This window comes from Eublepharis macularius, chromosome 1 (genome assembly GCF_028583425.1).
Source record: "Eublepharis macularius isolate TG4126 chromosome 1, MPM_Emac_v1.0, whole genome shotgun sequence".
Lineage (NCBI taxonomy): Eukaryota > Metazoa > Chordata > Lepidosauria > Squamata > Eublepharidae > Eublepharis > Eublepharis macularius.
Genome location: NC_072790.1, coordinates 221563178 through 221579618, shown reverse-complemented (window position 1 = coordinate 221579618; position 16441 = coordinate 221563178). Strand labels below are relative to the sequence as shown.

At 42.6% G+C, this 16441-nt stretch overlaps 1 protein-coding gene across 2 annotated transcripts in view; it reads left to right on the top strand.

Annotated features, from left to right (window-relative positions):
* ELP3 (elongator acetyltransferase complex subunit 3) overlaps positions 1 to 16441 on the top strand; it is a 111530-nt gene that overhangs the window by 72197 nt on the left and 22892 nt on the right. For both annotated transcript variants that reach the window (XM_054982037.1, XM_054981959.1), the window contains exons 10-13: positions 1610 to 1803; positions 8420 to 8510; positions 11649 to 11714; positions 14903 to 15130. In XM_054982037.1, the coding sequence (XP_054838012.1) occupies positions 1610 to 1803; positions 8420 to 8510; positions 11649 to 11714; positions 14903 to 15130 (579 nt within the window). The remainder of the gene's footprint in view (positions 1 to 1609; positions 1804 to 8419; positions 8511 to 11648; positions 11715 to 14902; positions 15131 to 16441) is intronic.

The window sequence follows — 16441 nt, the reverse complement described above, 5'->3', positions numbered from 1 at the left end:
TGATTTGCAGCCCTGCCAGTTAACCACTATGCTACAGCAGCATAGGAGTACTAATTCAGTAGGTGTTACAGGTGACAGCTGAAAACATATCTGTAATGATTTCAAGTAAATGTGTGCATGTATCTTTAAATGCTTGGTGTGAGATAGGTGAAGAGGGGGTGAAAGGGGGATATGATTGGTTGATGACTGAGAGTGTGGGAGGAGCGAATGCAGTTTAGACTGAGAGTGGAGAGCAAAAGTTTCAGTCAGAGGAAAGCAGGCTAGCTGTGTGCTGCCTGAGTATATTGAAATATTTATGAGAGAAATATAACCTGTGTGGAACCTGAACTGAGCGTGTTTGTGAAAGGACACTCAGTCAGGGAAAGAGAGGCTAGCTGTGTGCTGCCTGAGGAGTTTTAAGCATTTCTGTGAGAGAAATATTGAGTTAGAAGAAAGAGGCTAACTGTGTGTGAAGCCTTAGAAGAGATCTGTGTGAATGAGTTTGGATGAAGCAACTAGAAGAACTAAGAACTACTTTTATGTAACCAATACGCTTCTTAAAAAAATAAACTTTTATTTTGTTTGGTTATATCCCAGAGTAGCAGTCATTGTTATCTCCCATTCCTATCCTCAGGGCCACATAGAACCATGAAGGAGCCTGACGCTTAGGAACGTTACCAAAGGGAACACTTAAATAAAATATATTGGAATATAATATTCCTGGTGGCAGCAAACTACCCAGAGGGTGTTAAGGGAAAGATTAAAAGAAAAATCTACTCAAAAGAAAGTAAGGGTCATAACAATATCCTTGAACATTAACTAGTTAATGTTCTTAGTTGCATTCCTAATTACTGAATTATGAATATATGAATTTCGAATCACTGAATTAAATACTTCCAATTTCTGTGGTTCTTACTTTAGAAACAAAGCCATGGTAAATTTACTATGAAAAGTATATTACCTGCTAACCAGATATGTTTGGGATGTCTGGAACCTAAGAAGCAAAATCTTTCCATAATAAGAATCGACTCCATGATTTCCTTTCACTACATGTAGAGAGCTAGTCTGTGTGCCTGCTAAAGCCTTCACAAAACCAATTCAGTACAGGCATACTCCTGTGCACAAAACAAATACGCATGAAAGACTTTGTGTTGAACTTCAACACATGGTATGAACTTTTTTGTGACCTGTCCCATTTGATTTTGTGAAGCAAAATCAATCCACTTTGTTTCCTTGAGGGAACATTTTCTTAGTCTTCTAGCTCATGTTTGCCCGTGTCAGTAGGAGCTGAAGAAAAGTTATATTATGACCTATGACCATGTAAAACCCAGCAGGGATTAGGGCTCCTGGAGGTATGTAACAATGGGGGAAATTTTGCATTCCAAGTGAAATAATCTGTGGATGAAGTCTTACTTACAAATTGGAATACTAAATTGTTGGTCAGGCACTCTCCACTCTGGGACTTGCTGATCTGGGGCTATCGGCTATCCCACACGCCTGCTGCCTCTGATAGCCATTCTCAACTGTATTCATTACTGCATGATAAACATAGTGACCTCTCTGAAAAACAGTGCCGTAGTGGGCCTGTGCCCTTTGTTCTGATTGTTCTCTTGTATTTCTTTTTCCACAGGAGTTTTTTGAGAATCCTGCCTTTCGCCCAGATGGTATGAAGCTCTATCCGACTCTTGTGATCCGTGGCACTGGCCTGTATGAACTCTGGAAGTCTGGGAGGTACAAGAGTTACCCTCCAAGCACCCTAGTGGATCTGGTGGCAAGAATTCTGGCTCTCGTCCCCCCATGGACCCGAGTGTACCGAGTGCAAAGGTGACTTTGCTTACAACTGGCTCACTCCACTCTGTAAAATATAGCAATATGACAACTGTCTTAAGCGCCAAGGTAGCTCCTGTCGCACACCTGTTTCCCAGGAGTCTAGAAAGATGTGTTTTCATGATACCTTACTCAGTTAAACCACAATCAATCAATACTAATATCCCCAAACAAAAATTTATGGATTGTTCTGGTATTTAAACAGTGCAATAAAGAAAGTGCAAAGTGCTCCTACAAATTCCTATGAACAGATATTCCAAGTCATATTACAAAATTCTCACAATAAATATTTAAAAGACATCATTGTCCTTCCGACTTCCATGTGAAGTATGTTAGTTAGAGAGGCAGTGACTGGCCTGAAGTCCCCCAGTGACCTCAGTAGGGACTTGAGCCCACATCTCCTGGTTCTAGCATTTGGTGGCTGAATTGCATTCCTTGCAATTGAAGGGCATCCTTGAAGAGACAAGTGTGAACTGCTCACAGCAAATGGAGGGCAGTTGCAATGCCTATTGTGTCAAAAATCCAGGCATCTGGAAAGTTTCCATGTCCTCTTTATAGTTAATGGCAGGTTGCAGTTACTCTTTTCCATATTAAATTATTTTTTGCTAATAGTGCGGAATAAATGCTTTTTAGATTACCCTTTTTACTAAGATTGGAAGAATGAAAGTATGACTAAAATATAAATTACAGATCAGTAAGGTATGCTTTGTTGATTGAAGGCTGCAGCTTTGGTTGTGTTCATACCAAAAGCAAGCTCACTCGAGCTAGACTTAGTTCCTCTTGAAGATGGTAGCTCAGAGCTTTAACATTCCAGGAAAGGAGTCTCAGTTCAACCTCCCACCCTTGTTCCTCTCAGAATTTGGAAGGGACTTTTTATCAAAACCACTTTGTGCTGTACAGTCCTTTAGAGATAATTATAATTAAAATAAATATGAAAGTCAGGGGGGAAGCGATATTAAGAGTTTCGAAGTCCTGTTCCATGTCCATTCAGCACATGAGTTGTGGGCGATCACAAGGCTTTTTATCAGTAGTGTTGGATTCAATCTTCCCTCCGGCTCCTTCTCTGCTGAGTTTTAGGTGACAGATTAAAATTTAAATGAAGCATGCAGACCTCTCTTTTTGTTCCCTGCTACTGCTGTTTGGCTCCTTCTTGTAGTTGGCTTGGGTTTATTGTGTGTTTTTTTATCTCTATATATTTTGTCTTCATGGAAAGGTGACATACAAATATATTAAATGAGGGCCAAACAATTGTTTAATGGAGTTTCCAGTTGACCACCCTTTTCTGATTGAAGGGAAATGAGGCTCGCCCCACCCTTCTTGTTGCTTCAAAAGTTGCCAAGAAATAATTCACTGACTGCAGCTTCCTTCATGCTGCCGTAGCCCAGAATGGTAGAAAAGAGGACCCTTTACAGAAATCAAGAGGTGTGAGCTATATTCACAAAAGAAGAAATATATCCTCTCATCTCAGCCAAGACCTCAGTGGTCAGCCAAGGACATTATTACCCAATATTAAATCATTCCCTTTATCAGTTATCCATTTTTTCCCAGTGGGGAAGAATATCATATTTGTAATTGTCAAAGCAGAACCTTTCTAATAACGGTTGGGCCTGCTCAAGGGTGGGAGTTGATTAAAAAAAAAAAAAACCAAACAGTAATTCATCTTAGCTTGCCAGGTGAACTAATACAAACCATTCTACTTGGATTTAATAACAGCACAAAAAGTTTGTTCAAGTATATTCCTTAAACCTCGGCCACTGCTGAAGCACAAAATATGACACTGAGTGGGGCTTCCTTTTACTGGCCTTCTGGAGCAATGGCTTTTCAGGTTACTTCTGCTAAGAAACCCCCTGCTAAACCAGCCCAAAGGTCCATCTAGTCCAAGATGCTGTTTATCACAGAGAACACAAGGAGAAGCCCTCCTGGCTTAAGCCAGTGGTCCGTATGGTCCAGCATCCTGTTTCCCATAATGGACAACCAGTTGTCCTGGAGGGCCAACAGACAGAACATGGAAGCCCTGATGCTGCCTCCTCGCACTGGGTTTCTGATGCCTCTGAATAGGGAGGTTCCTCTTAGTAGCGGTAGCCATCGATGGACCTCTCCTTCATGAATCTGTGTGATCTCCTTTAAAGCCATCTACTGTCATGGCCATCAGTGTGTCCACTGGCAGTGAATTCCACAATTTAATGACTAATTGAGTAGTCAGATGCTTCTGCAAAGACCAAGCTCAGTGTCAGATCCACAGTCATCTCCAGCAGCTGATGTTCAGGGGTGCACTGCCTCTGGGCATGGATGCTTCATCTAGCTGTTGATAAGCCTGTCCTCGTCATGAGTTAATGTTTCCCCCGATACAGCCAATGCTAGTCACCACTGTGACAGTGAATTTCATCCTTCACTATGTGCTACGCAACCAAGTGTTTTCTTTGTTCCGTATCTACTGTGTTAGAGTACGACAATGGATCTACTTTTGATGAGTCCCTTTAAAGGTTAATTTGTAGCATTTCCCAGCCCTTTTCACCGCGAGACTGCTGTTGCCCTGACATGCTGCTTTTGAGTTCACAAAAAGCATAAATGAAACAATTTATGTCTGGAAGCATAAACTTAGCCGCCATTTCAACATCTTGACATCTGACATTCTAATGTGTTTTTACCCTTGGGGAATCCAAAAATGGGGTCTTAAAAATCACCCTGATCCGGGAAGAGCCGGGCCTGCTTCCATCTAGGTGCCGCAAATGACTTGCATTTGCATATATGAATATGCTAATGAATTGTGAGTCACATGCCCTCCCTACGTAGATGAGGGGCTCAGATACGTTTCACAGCAGATGGCTACTCTTGAGTGCCTTCAGGCGCTCCGGTATGCTGTGCTGCAATTCAAGAGACAGCAAATTCACCATACTGGATATTGCTATCTAGACCTCGTGTAGAGTGCCAGAGTCGTTTTATCATCATCCCCGTTGTGAAGCACGCAACAGCCTGACCCTCTGGAGTTCTCCAGTAATTGGAAAGAAGCAGCACTCTCTGACGGCTGCCTCTGCTCTAACGTGCCCAGATGAAAATTGCATCCTCCTCCAGTGTATCCTTTTAGACCAAACGGCAAAATACTTATTGGTTCTAATTGCTGCCGTTTGGAGACTGTGTTAATGTCTGTTGGCTCGATGATGTATTTAATCTAAGAAATCAGCAGAATAAATTAACGAGCAAGCTAATTGTTGGTGTGTGTGTGGGGGGGGGTAATGAAATTGATGCAGAGGAGAGCAGGAGGTAAGGGAATTAAAGCCCAGTTGGGCCTTGTAAAAGAAAAAAAATCAGATATGATTGAGTTAACTTAACCTCTTCTCACTTGCTTTTTAGACCTGTGTTGAACTTTAGGTTCTCTTGTTGCCACTTGTGCTTGATTTTACCTTGATACTTGGAGCTGCAGGAGATACCTGCAGAATTGGCTTGTTTTCCTGATGCTACTCCTCATGCCCCTGGAACACACTCTGTGGCATTGCCCTTCCCTGCTTCTCTACCCCTCTTTCTTCTTTCAGATCCCTTACATCCCAAACCATTTCTTTCATGGATCCATTGGATAGGCCTTTATGTCCTCATCCCCAGCCTTAATCCTTTTTTCTCGTTAAGTCAACTCCTGTACCTTCTTTTCGCCATTTTTCTATCTGCATTTACCCCACAATTTGACATCCCTAGCCAAGCTGACCCAAGAGTTCATATAGAAGGAGTTTATCCTGTTCAAACAGTAACAGATGTAATCTGCTTTGAGCCCACTTGTGGGAAGGGGGCGGGCTAGAAGTCAAATAAATGAATATAAAATAAATAAATGCAGTGGTGGCAGCAACCTGCCAGCTGTAAATGTCTCCAAGGTTATTTATCATCCTTTGTATCCTGGTGACTGGTCTGAGGGCATTGATTTGTCTTTCAAACCAGGATTTAACCCTAGATCTCCTTAGCCTAAGCTTAGTCCTCTGTCTGCTGCACTGTGCTGACTCCCAAGCAGTCTAATCTGTAGAAGAGAGTGCTAAAAATTATTCTCCCCACCCCCATCCCTTCAGCTGTGGCAATGATAGCCATCGAGCTGTGATGCCTTAGCAATTATTCACCAAAAGTGATTCAGCTAATTACTTGCCAACAAATGGCTGGTTCACTCAACCATCCGATCCATTCCAGGTGATTTGGGTAGGAGTCTAATTGTTGCTATCAGCCCAGAATGGCAGGACATGCATTCGATGGTTTAGTAAATCTGAATAATTTGTTTTGTTTTTTTCTTGATCATGAAAGCATCTTGCTGCATTCTGGACCGTTTTGCCTTGTCACAATCTCCTTCTATATATGCAAAAGAAATTACTTGTTAGATATCTGTAGGTTTTGGTAATAAGTGCGAGATGGGTACATGCTTCAAGTTTCTACAGGTAGATGCATCTTAGATGCTAGTGGGCTTTGGGCTTATTTGGGTCACATAAGCTGAATAGGAAGTAGAATTCTTATATCACAAGAATTTCTTAAGTACAAAAAAACCCCAAGGTCTCATGATGACTTAAGTTCAGAAATAAAAATTTGTTAGCTGAATCAAAGACAAGTGCAAGAAAACACTAGCGCCTAAGGGCTGAACGGGCCGTTAGCTTTTTCTACATATTTGCAGTAGGAGACACTCATGTGCCTGCATGCCCAAGAGAAACACAGCAGATGAGGTGGCAACACTCAGATCTGGCTTGCTGACTAAACAGTAAACTCTGAAATCCCTGTAGGCTGCTTCATAATTGAGATCTGCCTTACCTTCCAGGTAGCCTTGTGTGTCTATGCATGTGCACGCATGTGCTATGCAGGTACATCAACAGAAACCAGTAGGTAGATCAAGATGGGTAGCCATGTTAGTCTGTCTTTAGCAGTAGAAAACAGCAAGAGTCCAGTAGCACCTATAGCCAGTAAAATGTACTATAACTATATAATGTAGACAGAGGGTGCTATGATTTAGAAATAAAGTTCGTGTTATTCCTTAGACTTTGTAAAGGTCCTTTCTTTTTACAAAGGAGCAGTCCTCTAGTAGGATGCGAATCAATAGTCAAGTGGGCCACTTCCCCACCTGAGCTGTGGCTGTGTGGGCAGAAAGAGGCATCCTCTGTCCCAGGTAGTTTGTACTACTGCAGACTGCAGGTGTGTTACGTGAGTGGAGAATGCTGCTCTATTCCTTCTGATAATTGTTGTCCAAACTGCTGTGTTCACTTTGATCCTGGAAGTGGCAATCTGATTGAAGTAGGATCGGAACCCCTTTGGTTTTATACAAATTGGAATAAAATCCCTTGGGGTGTGCCAGTTCATGCTGTGGGCCAGTATGTTCCTTGAGGTAAGAGGAAATCCTGCTTATAGAAAAACTGAGTGGCTTGGGTGGGGGGAGGGGAGAAACAGCATATTAAGGAGAAAGCTGGGTTTAAATGCATTTTTTTGTTTTCTATCTTGAAGGGGGCATTTTCATAGGCAAACAGTCAAGTGACCGCCCACATGCCTGTAATGTAAAGCAGATGCTATTCAAGAAATGTTTTTCCAACTTTTGCTGATTTATATAAACGTAAGACATCCCAGTCCTAATGCAGTATAATTGTCTGTCTTGGATTAAGTTCAAACACATTTTAAGTGGGCTTGCATATATACATATGTGGGATTGATCTACACCTGCTGTGTGGACTGTGGACCTCCAGCATCTAAAATTTGGTTATTGAAAGTAAAGACTGTCGAAGGATTCAGGATACACAAAAGAAAGCACTTCACACTACATCTAATAAACTTGTGTAATTTGCTACTTCTAGGAATGGTGGTAGCCTCAGTGTTTTAAATGAGGATTTCATGTATTCGTGGAGAATAGGTCTAGAGCCAGTTTGGTGTAGGGGTTAAGAGCACAGGACTCTAATCTGGAGAGCTGGGTTTGATTCCCCACTCCACCGCTTGAAGCCAGCTGGGTGACCTTGGGTCAGTCACAGCTTCTAGGAGCTCTCGTCTCAGCCCCACCCACCTCACAGGGTGATTGTCATGAGGTCAATAATAGCATACTTTATAAACCACTCTGAGTGGGCATTAAGTTGTCCTGAAGGGCAGTATATAAATTGAATATTATTATCATTATTATATGATTATTCTGTAGATGGCTATTAGCCATGATGACGGAAAGAAACCCATGTTCGAGGGAAGCCTTCCTCCGAAGATCAGTTTCTGGGGACTAACAGGTAGAAGTCTGTTGCTTTCATACCCTGTGTATGGACTTCCTGGAGACCTCTGGCTCTCCTCTGTTGGGAACAAGATGCTGGACTAGGTGGACTGCTTCAGCAAGTCTTGGCTCACCTTGTGTCACTTGTTGGCTAAACCCTAGACATCATGCTTGTTTCCTTATATAACATAATGCAAGAAAATACCTGCCACCATGTAAGTAAGGCATGATATCCTTAAGGAATCCTGACCTGGGGCAGTGGCTTGGTGGGCTGGACCCTGTTATGGTCTGTCAGCATGCTGTTGAAAATTGGCACCTAGTGTTTTTTTGTATTTAGAGTTGTGCCCTGCTCTTCTTGGAGAAGAAAATGCATGTTTTGAAGGATTTCTTAGGTTTATCTTTTTGTCTGTTTGCTTTCAGGGATATCCCAATGCCTTTAGTCAGTTCTGGAGTTGAGCATGGTAACTTGAGAGAACTGGCTCTTGCCAGGATGAAGGACCTGGGGACAGAGGTAAAATATTTTATCTGGACTGAGTTACACATGTTTGTGTGTGTTGTTTCATTCTTTCCTACCCCCAAAACAAGTGTACTTACAAAGTCCACTTTTTTCCCAAGCATGAGGAAAAAGACCAGTCAATGGAGCTGTAGCACACAAATGTAAGAACACAAGGAGAATCCTACTGGAAGAGAACAAAGTTGCATAGACCCTGTTTCTTGGACCTTGTTTTCTATTCTGTGTAACTCACATACCCCTGAGTGCTTACAAGCAGAACATGGAGGCCAGTGCTTCTCTCTTTTGCCGCCTTCCTGCAAATAGAGTTCCAAGGGACACTGCCTCTGAACACAGAAGTTCGATTTAACCATTACTATCATGGTGAATGATAATGAATTTGTCTCATCTTCTTTTAAAGCTATCTAAGCTAATGGCTGTGTCTTGAATTTCATAGGAGGATTCTCTCTGTGCTTTCTTCTAACTATCTTAAATCTGCTGCCCATCAATATTCTTGAGGTCTGTCCATTGTGAGGTACTTTATACCAAGGAGTCAAAAGAAAATGGGAGCCACTTTGTCCCCAAGCCCCACCACTCAGCACAGCTGCCTGCTCGTTGTTAAGGGGAGGGCTGTTGCTTTTGACTAAATGAAGGTACATACAGAAGTGATGTGTGGGCGTGTCAGAAGAGCCTGCTCCACAGAATAGGAAGCTGCATGCTTAGGGGTCCAATGGGAGTTGGTTAAAGTATCTATTTCAGAACAAGTGGCAGTAAATGTGGGGGTTGTTGTGTGGATGCAGACTCTCCAAATGCAGTCGCCAGGTAACCATTAGCAATTACACATTTGAATCTGGCATCCGTAATGCTTCACGGTATGAAGGAGGAATGGCAATGCAGGAGGGGGAGAGAGAGAGAGAGTGAGACACAACTCTGAGCATGGTGGCAGAGAGGCCATTCTTTGTCTCGCATGCTCCAAGAAGTGACTGGGAAGTATGCACAGCTGTATCTGTACTAGAGATCGGTGCTGGATGGTCTGCTGCCATTTGTGCAATACCTACAGTAGCACGCACAGCTAGAAATTTAAACTGGGAGACCTGATTTTAATCTTTGCTTTGCCATGAAGTTTGCTGACTGATGGTGGGCCAGTCGCATACGCTCATCCTAACTTATCTTACGGGGTGCTTGCAAGGATAAAATAGAAGAGGAGAGAACCAGTTAACAAAGCCTTGAGCTTCTTGAAAGAACAGTGACATAAATGTATTTATTTAAAATACTCCCCTAAGTCTGCCATTCTTTCAGTAAGGCTGAGACCCAGGGCAGGTAACAATGCCCAAAACAATAAAATAGCAAGATGGTATAGAGTAAATACAATCGTTCCAAAGAAAGCAGCATCAAGGTAGTCAGTTTAAGGCAACTGGGGCATCCTGTGTGCCAATTGTCCTCCAAACACTGCTCGCAGCCTGCCCCCAAGCGCCGCCCTCAATAACAAGATGTTATTGGTCCAGCTTAGTGGGGCAAAGACTGAAAAAAACTGCTTTGGGGCAGTAGCCAGTTGCACTCAAGCCACGGAAGTGACAGCAGGAAGTCACTGTTGGGAAGAATAGAGGTGCCACACTGGTACAAACAGGGAGAAGTAGTTCTTCAAGAAGGTGGGTCTCAGGTCAAGAAGGGCTTTAAGGGTCAGCATCAGCATCAGCATCTTGAATTGGACCCAGAAGCCAGGTGGAAGCCAGAGAAGAGATTTGGCTCCCAGTAGTTAGCCCTCCCCATAACAGACGAGCAGCCGCATTTTGCACCAGCTAAAGTTTCCGAAGCATCTTCAAGGGCAGTTTCACACAGACTGTGGTGCTGTGTCTACATCTTGAGGTTACTGTAGCATGTATCAAAATGGCCAAGTCCTATGCGTGCAAAAAGGAGCAACTTTCTGAACCTTGTGCAGCTGAAATAATGCTTCCTGCAACAGGAGATCAGGATCCAGCAAGACTTCTAAGCTTTTCATTGGGTCTTTCAGACAAAGTTGTAGTCCATCTACAGAAGGAAGCAAAACCCTACCCAAAACAGCAGCTTTCCCATCCAGCATCCTCTCTGTCTTGTCTGGATTCAGTGTCAGCATATTCTCCCTCAGCCACTTGATCACAGCATTCAGGCACTAGCCTAGAACAGAGATGGCGTCATCGAGAGGCTTTTAACATTGTATTGAAAGTAAAGTCAGAACTGTAGCAGCATATATATGTGTATGGTTTCTGCCCCACAATATGCAACTCCTTTCTCTTGCAAACAGATGAAGCCAAGGGAGAGTTTACATTTGTTAGGTTTCTAGCTGGTTCAAATTGGATCTTATCTTAATAGTTTATATTCTCTTTTTAATCTGTCCATAACTACCCTGTGTCATCAGAATGAGTCAGGTAGTAAATGGTTCCATTTCCCCAGCATTTTTATGACAATCCATCTGGAATCATGCAGAAGTGTTTTATGTAAGAGGAAAGATTCAGATCAGCTTGCAAACCCATTTTGGATATATCTGGGAGAAAAGACCAGAGCAGCTACATCTAAGTCCCCTGATGTTTGTTTTCTGTCTCCATCAGCCATAGATCTCACCCATCTCTTAGTTTTCTATCTAATTATCGGCAGGAGATCTTGGCAAATTTCATCTTGCATTCTCATTTACAGACAGAGAATTTCTGAACTTAATTTTCTCATTAAAAGTTTCTTCCTGCATTTTGAAACAACCTGATCAGGAGGTTGCAAAACTTTAGATTAGCTCCCCCACTTCCAATTTTGTATCTTTCCAACTCAGAACACAGTAAGAGTTAGCATTTCATTATTGAAGAATTCCTTTGAGCTTTGGTGTTTGTAAATCAAATGCTACTTTTTCTCATGAGACACACACTGTTCAGTGAAACTGGTTCCTATCAGTTCGTCCCTTGTATTTAAACATCGTCCCTCCCCCTTCCCCGAAGTGTATTAGGGATGGATCGGTGAGCATTTTTATATTGAAAGTTCGCTATTTGAAATCTCGCAGCTTAAGTCTATTCCAACTTCATTTTAGGCTCTGAAGGAGGTCGTGGGAAATGTAATGTACCTTAGCCATGGTGTGTCTCACTGTGTAATTGTTGTTTCTCTCTCTCTCTTCCCACCCACCCCCCTTTTCCCACCTAGTGCCGTGATGTGAGGACAAGAGAAGTTGGAATACAAGAGATTCATCACAAAGTGAGACCGTATCAGGTGGGACTTGTTGCTTCTTAGCAAAGCTTTGCTGCATGTGTGTGTCTAAATTTTGCCGTGAAGATAGAGATAGGAAGTCTGAGAGACATATCTGTTGTCTCTGCCAAAAGGGGTTGGAATTTTGTACCAAGCCAAGCAAACATCTTTGCTAAGGAAATTTAGATTCTGCCAATTGAAAGAGGTGTCCAGATTAAACACATACACACACATCTGATTGGCTCGCATACCTGAGTCTTCTCATTTTGCCCGTACACTTACTTCTGTGGGCATAATTGGTCAGAAACTTACTTTTTCTTTTAGTCGAAACCCAGAGATTCTCAAGATTTGGACTGTGGAGAATCAGCCCTCACAAGAGCTTGTTCCCCTGTGGTGGAGAGAAAAGTGCTCCACTGACAGAACCTATCCAGCCTGGCTTCCTTCTCTCTGCTCCCCATAACCTTTCTCTCTGAATAGCCACCAACACCACAGACCGCACCAAAGGAAATCCTACCTGTAGTTTGACCTTGTGCTTCTTTCTGCCACTGCCTTTAGAGGTTTTGCTTGGGCCCTTTGCCACTCTCTTCGCCTTGGTGATCCTGAGGACTAGTACCTTCATTTGCATGCTGCAGGGTTGGGGGGTTTAACAGCTGCCCACCCCTTGTGTCTCTCTCTGGGAAAATGTGATCAAATGGGGCAAATGGTGGGTCACAGACTTCAAACTACAGCACTCAAAATGTAAGAAAGTTTTTTAAACAAAAAGAGAACAAGCTTCAGACTGAACAAGGATGACAAACAATGGAAACACACAATTCTCTAAATGTTCTAGGTTAGGCTAGTAGTTCTTGAAGCTGCTGCATTTAAAAGTCCATCATAAATTTAGTTCTCAAAGCTGGGATTTCTCCCATTGTCCCTTGATATGTGATCAAGATGGAGTCCCTAGTTAAAAACTTATTCCTCCATGGCTTGAGTACGGGAGAACCCAAGAGATAATTCTCATATCCTGAGAATTTATATCCTCTTGTCTGACCCTCCCGTTATGGGACTCTCTGGCTGATGAAACCTCTGACCAGAACTGCCTGCCTATATATGGCCCTCAATTGCTCTGTGCCTATGAGGTGACTCATTCTGCTGTAGCTTTCCCATTGCTAGTTGCTGACCCGTAGAAAGTCACTCTGAGCATGTTAAGACTGCAGAACCAGCTATTGCAACTCTGCAATAATCCTAAGGGTATAGGACATCTCTTCACATTAACTTTTGCACCCAGTGCCTGAAATGGTAAAGCCATAGACTTGGGGGAAGCACAGATATCTCTGCCTGCCATGCTCTGGATTTGGAAGCAATCTCAGTGATTCAGCTTTTCCAAGATACCGAGAACTGACTTCTAGAGCTGGAGATCTCTTGGTAAAATAAGGAGTCCAGCCTCTGCCACTCAGGAGAATATCCTGCACCTTTAATGTCTCCCCAGATTACTGCCAATTAGATTTAAGATTTTCTCAGGAATTTCACCTTTAAATCTATCTCTGTGTTATTTATAACTGTTGCTGCTGTTTTTTCCCCTCAATTTATCCCTGTTTTTAGTCATCCTTTTAAAATTAAACACTCTTAAGGTGACTAAATTTTGTACTTCAGCATGCTCAATAAGGAAATGGTTTAATATTTTAACAACGTCATCAGTATTAAACATGCAATGAAATCCTCACAGTGTGTATATACTCTTATACTCTTATGTGTTGATGACTTGTTATGCTTTGGCTGGTCAATGATTGTAACAACTGAACTGAACTGGAAATTAAACCCAGTTTATCATCCTGTTAAAATGAGCTGAGTACCTGGTTGCGTTTTAAAAGGATGCTTTGCTCTTAAATAGTTTCCAATGGGTAGCCATGTAGGGCTGCAGTATCACCTTAAAGACCAACAATATTTTCAAGGTATAAGCTTTTGAAAGTCAAAGCACCTTTCATCAGATACCTGTCTTGTTAGTCTTTAAGGCACTACTGGACTCGAATCATATTTCTAAGGCTATCATAAGCTGGCTGGAGTCCATTGTGCACCTAACAGATGCAGCAGTTATAAGCCCAGTGTGGCAAAAGTGTCTAAAATGGTCTCCGGTGCCATTTTGAGATGAGTCACTGATATGTGTTAAAGCCAGTGATCCCTGGGACAGTGCTCATGGGCAGCATGGCTTCTTCCCAAAAGTAAAGATCAAACCCTGGCTTTCCTCCAGTTCATTGGAGCATAAGGTGTTAAGAAAAGCCCAGAAAGCATTGCCTTTGTGTCTACAAAGAGTATCCATTTGGAAACTGCTGCTTCACAGGAAGAAGCTTGGCTTGGAACCTCTTGACATTTTTGTTGAACCTCCCAATGTTCTGTGATTGGACCCAGTCCCCATGGTAGACATTTTGTGTTTGGCCAAGCCCCCCAAGGTAGCCATTTGTTATGGTGCCCTCTACCTGTCCTCAGAATTCCAAAATGACCACAAGTTTAACAAGGCTGGGAATCCCTGCATTAAGCAATATTGATAGCTGCAACCACAGCTTTCTAAAATTACCAAAAAGAGTGGGGTGCTGATCCCAGCTGCAGTGGAACAGAGTTCAGTTTATGGCACTACGTGAATTAGACTGAAAATAAGAGCCAGCTGACAATCTTACCACACAGGCATCAGGGCTATACACAGACCTTCTGCAGTTGTGTGTGACTCAGAGATACATGTGTAAATCCCACAATCCTCTGCTACACTTTGAGTAGGAAGGAGTCATGTGCACTTCTCATATGTGCTGGGGTAATGGCATGCAGCAGTGTGGGGCATGCTGTCCTGATCATTCCAGTTTGGAGAGTGGGTGGCACAAGCCCCCTGTCTCCTCTTTTATTTATGTACCATTGGTGGTGCTGAGTATTTGATATGTTCCTCTTCTCAGGTTAGAAGTGTTAGATTTATAGAAAGCGTGCATTCTCATTAAAGCTCTGCACCAGTTTTGGCTTGTGAGAAAAATACAATAATCATGCCTTCAGCGCTTATCTGATGCCACTAAAAATCTGTCTGCAATAAGATGGACTCCGTGAAACCACTTCTCACCCTTTCCCCCATATAAACAAGCACTGGTGTTGCTGTTAAATTGGCTCTGGTCTCTTCAGGTTGTCACACCGTTATTTTTTATTTTTGCTGCTGCTATCTGATGATTTTCATCTTGATCTTTTGTCCATTTGAACAGGTTGAACTGATTCGGAGAGACTATGTAGCCAACGGGGGTTGGGAGACTTTCTTGTCCTATGAGGATCCTGAACAGGACATCCTTATTGGCCTCCTGCGCTTGCGGAAGTGTTCAGAGGAGACATTCAGACAAGAACTGAAGGGAGGCGTTTCTATTGTCCGAGAGCTCCATGTGTATGGGAGTGTGGTCCCCGTGAGCAGTCGAGATCCCTCCAAATTCCAGCATCAGGTATCCACGGCTACAACAAAATATGTTTTTAAAAACAATATGTCCCTCTGGGAAGGGCTGATTATGTTTCCTGAGCCTTAAGGAGGAGCTTGCGTCCTAACAAACTTCAAAGAAATGCTCTATTTTCTTTTTCTAAGTGCTATTTGACTATTGAGTGCTTAAACAGCTTCACGTGCATTACCTTGTTGCAGTTTCTACAGTAACTGTGAGCCAAACTAAAAGAGACAAATTACACGAGGAGGAGGAGCACATGAAGGGAGTCACAATGTTAGCCTGGAAGCTGAGTTTTAAAATATATCCCAAGGCTTTGTCAGTTTCCCCTCTCCACAGAGACAGGGAGATGCCTCTTAGAAGGCAAGGTGAAACTGACAGAGCCTTCCAGAGGCAAAGAGGAAATTAACAAACCCTCTTTTACAACTCAGCTTCCCAGCTAACATTACAACTCCCTTCACGTGCTCCTCCTCATGTAATTCGTCTCTTGTAGCTTAGCTCTCTGTAATGTAGTTCCACATTATTATCCTCATATTGTGGATTTGGGGAGGACGGGGTTTGAGGAGGAGAACAAGAGGTTTGCCAGAACCATCTGAAGGTTCCTGGTTGAGTTGACAGTTGAACAGGGGTCTTCCTTGCCTAACAGTGCATTCCCTCCCAACTGTTCCCAACTGTTTTGTTATGGTGGCCCACAAGTCCAAATTTGCTTGGTATGATAACCTACTTGTTTAAAAAAACAGAGCACAGGAGAGCATTTTTTTATTTACTTATTTATTTTACTTATTTAAGATACTTGTAAAACCGCTGGTCATGACTGTGCAAACTCATCTCTTTCCTCAGGAAGTCTTAGTGTGACAAGTGCAGACTGATGAAGTACATAGACTCAGGGCATCCGTAACATACATTTGATGTACAAACTCTCACCCAAATAAGATGTGTTAAATCTTTCAGGTGGTTAGGTTTTTTCTATCGTACATTTCAAGCATTCAAAGCACTTCTCATGCTTCATCTTAGGAATCTACAATGGGACTTGTGCACATCTCCTTTCTGCTGCTACTGCTGGGATAAAAATAAACACGAAAATATAAACAAGATACTCAGTTAGGCTGTCTTTGGGCTTTTCGGAAGGCATTGAGAAATTACCATCATCACCATTATACCTGAAACCTTCAGGATTGATGGGTTTGGTGAGCTTCGCTTCTGCTGTTTAAAACAAAACAAAAAAGCTTTCTTCAAAGTTTGCAGTATGTATTAGAATGCAGTTTAGGTTTGATAGTAATGACCCTGGGCAATGAGGCGGCAGTGGTAAATAAGAGGGAA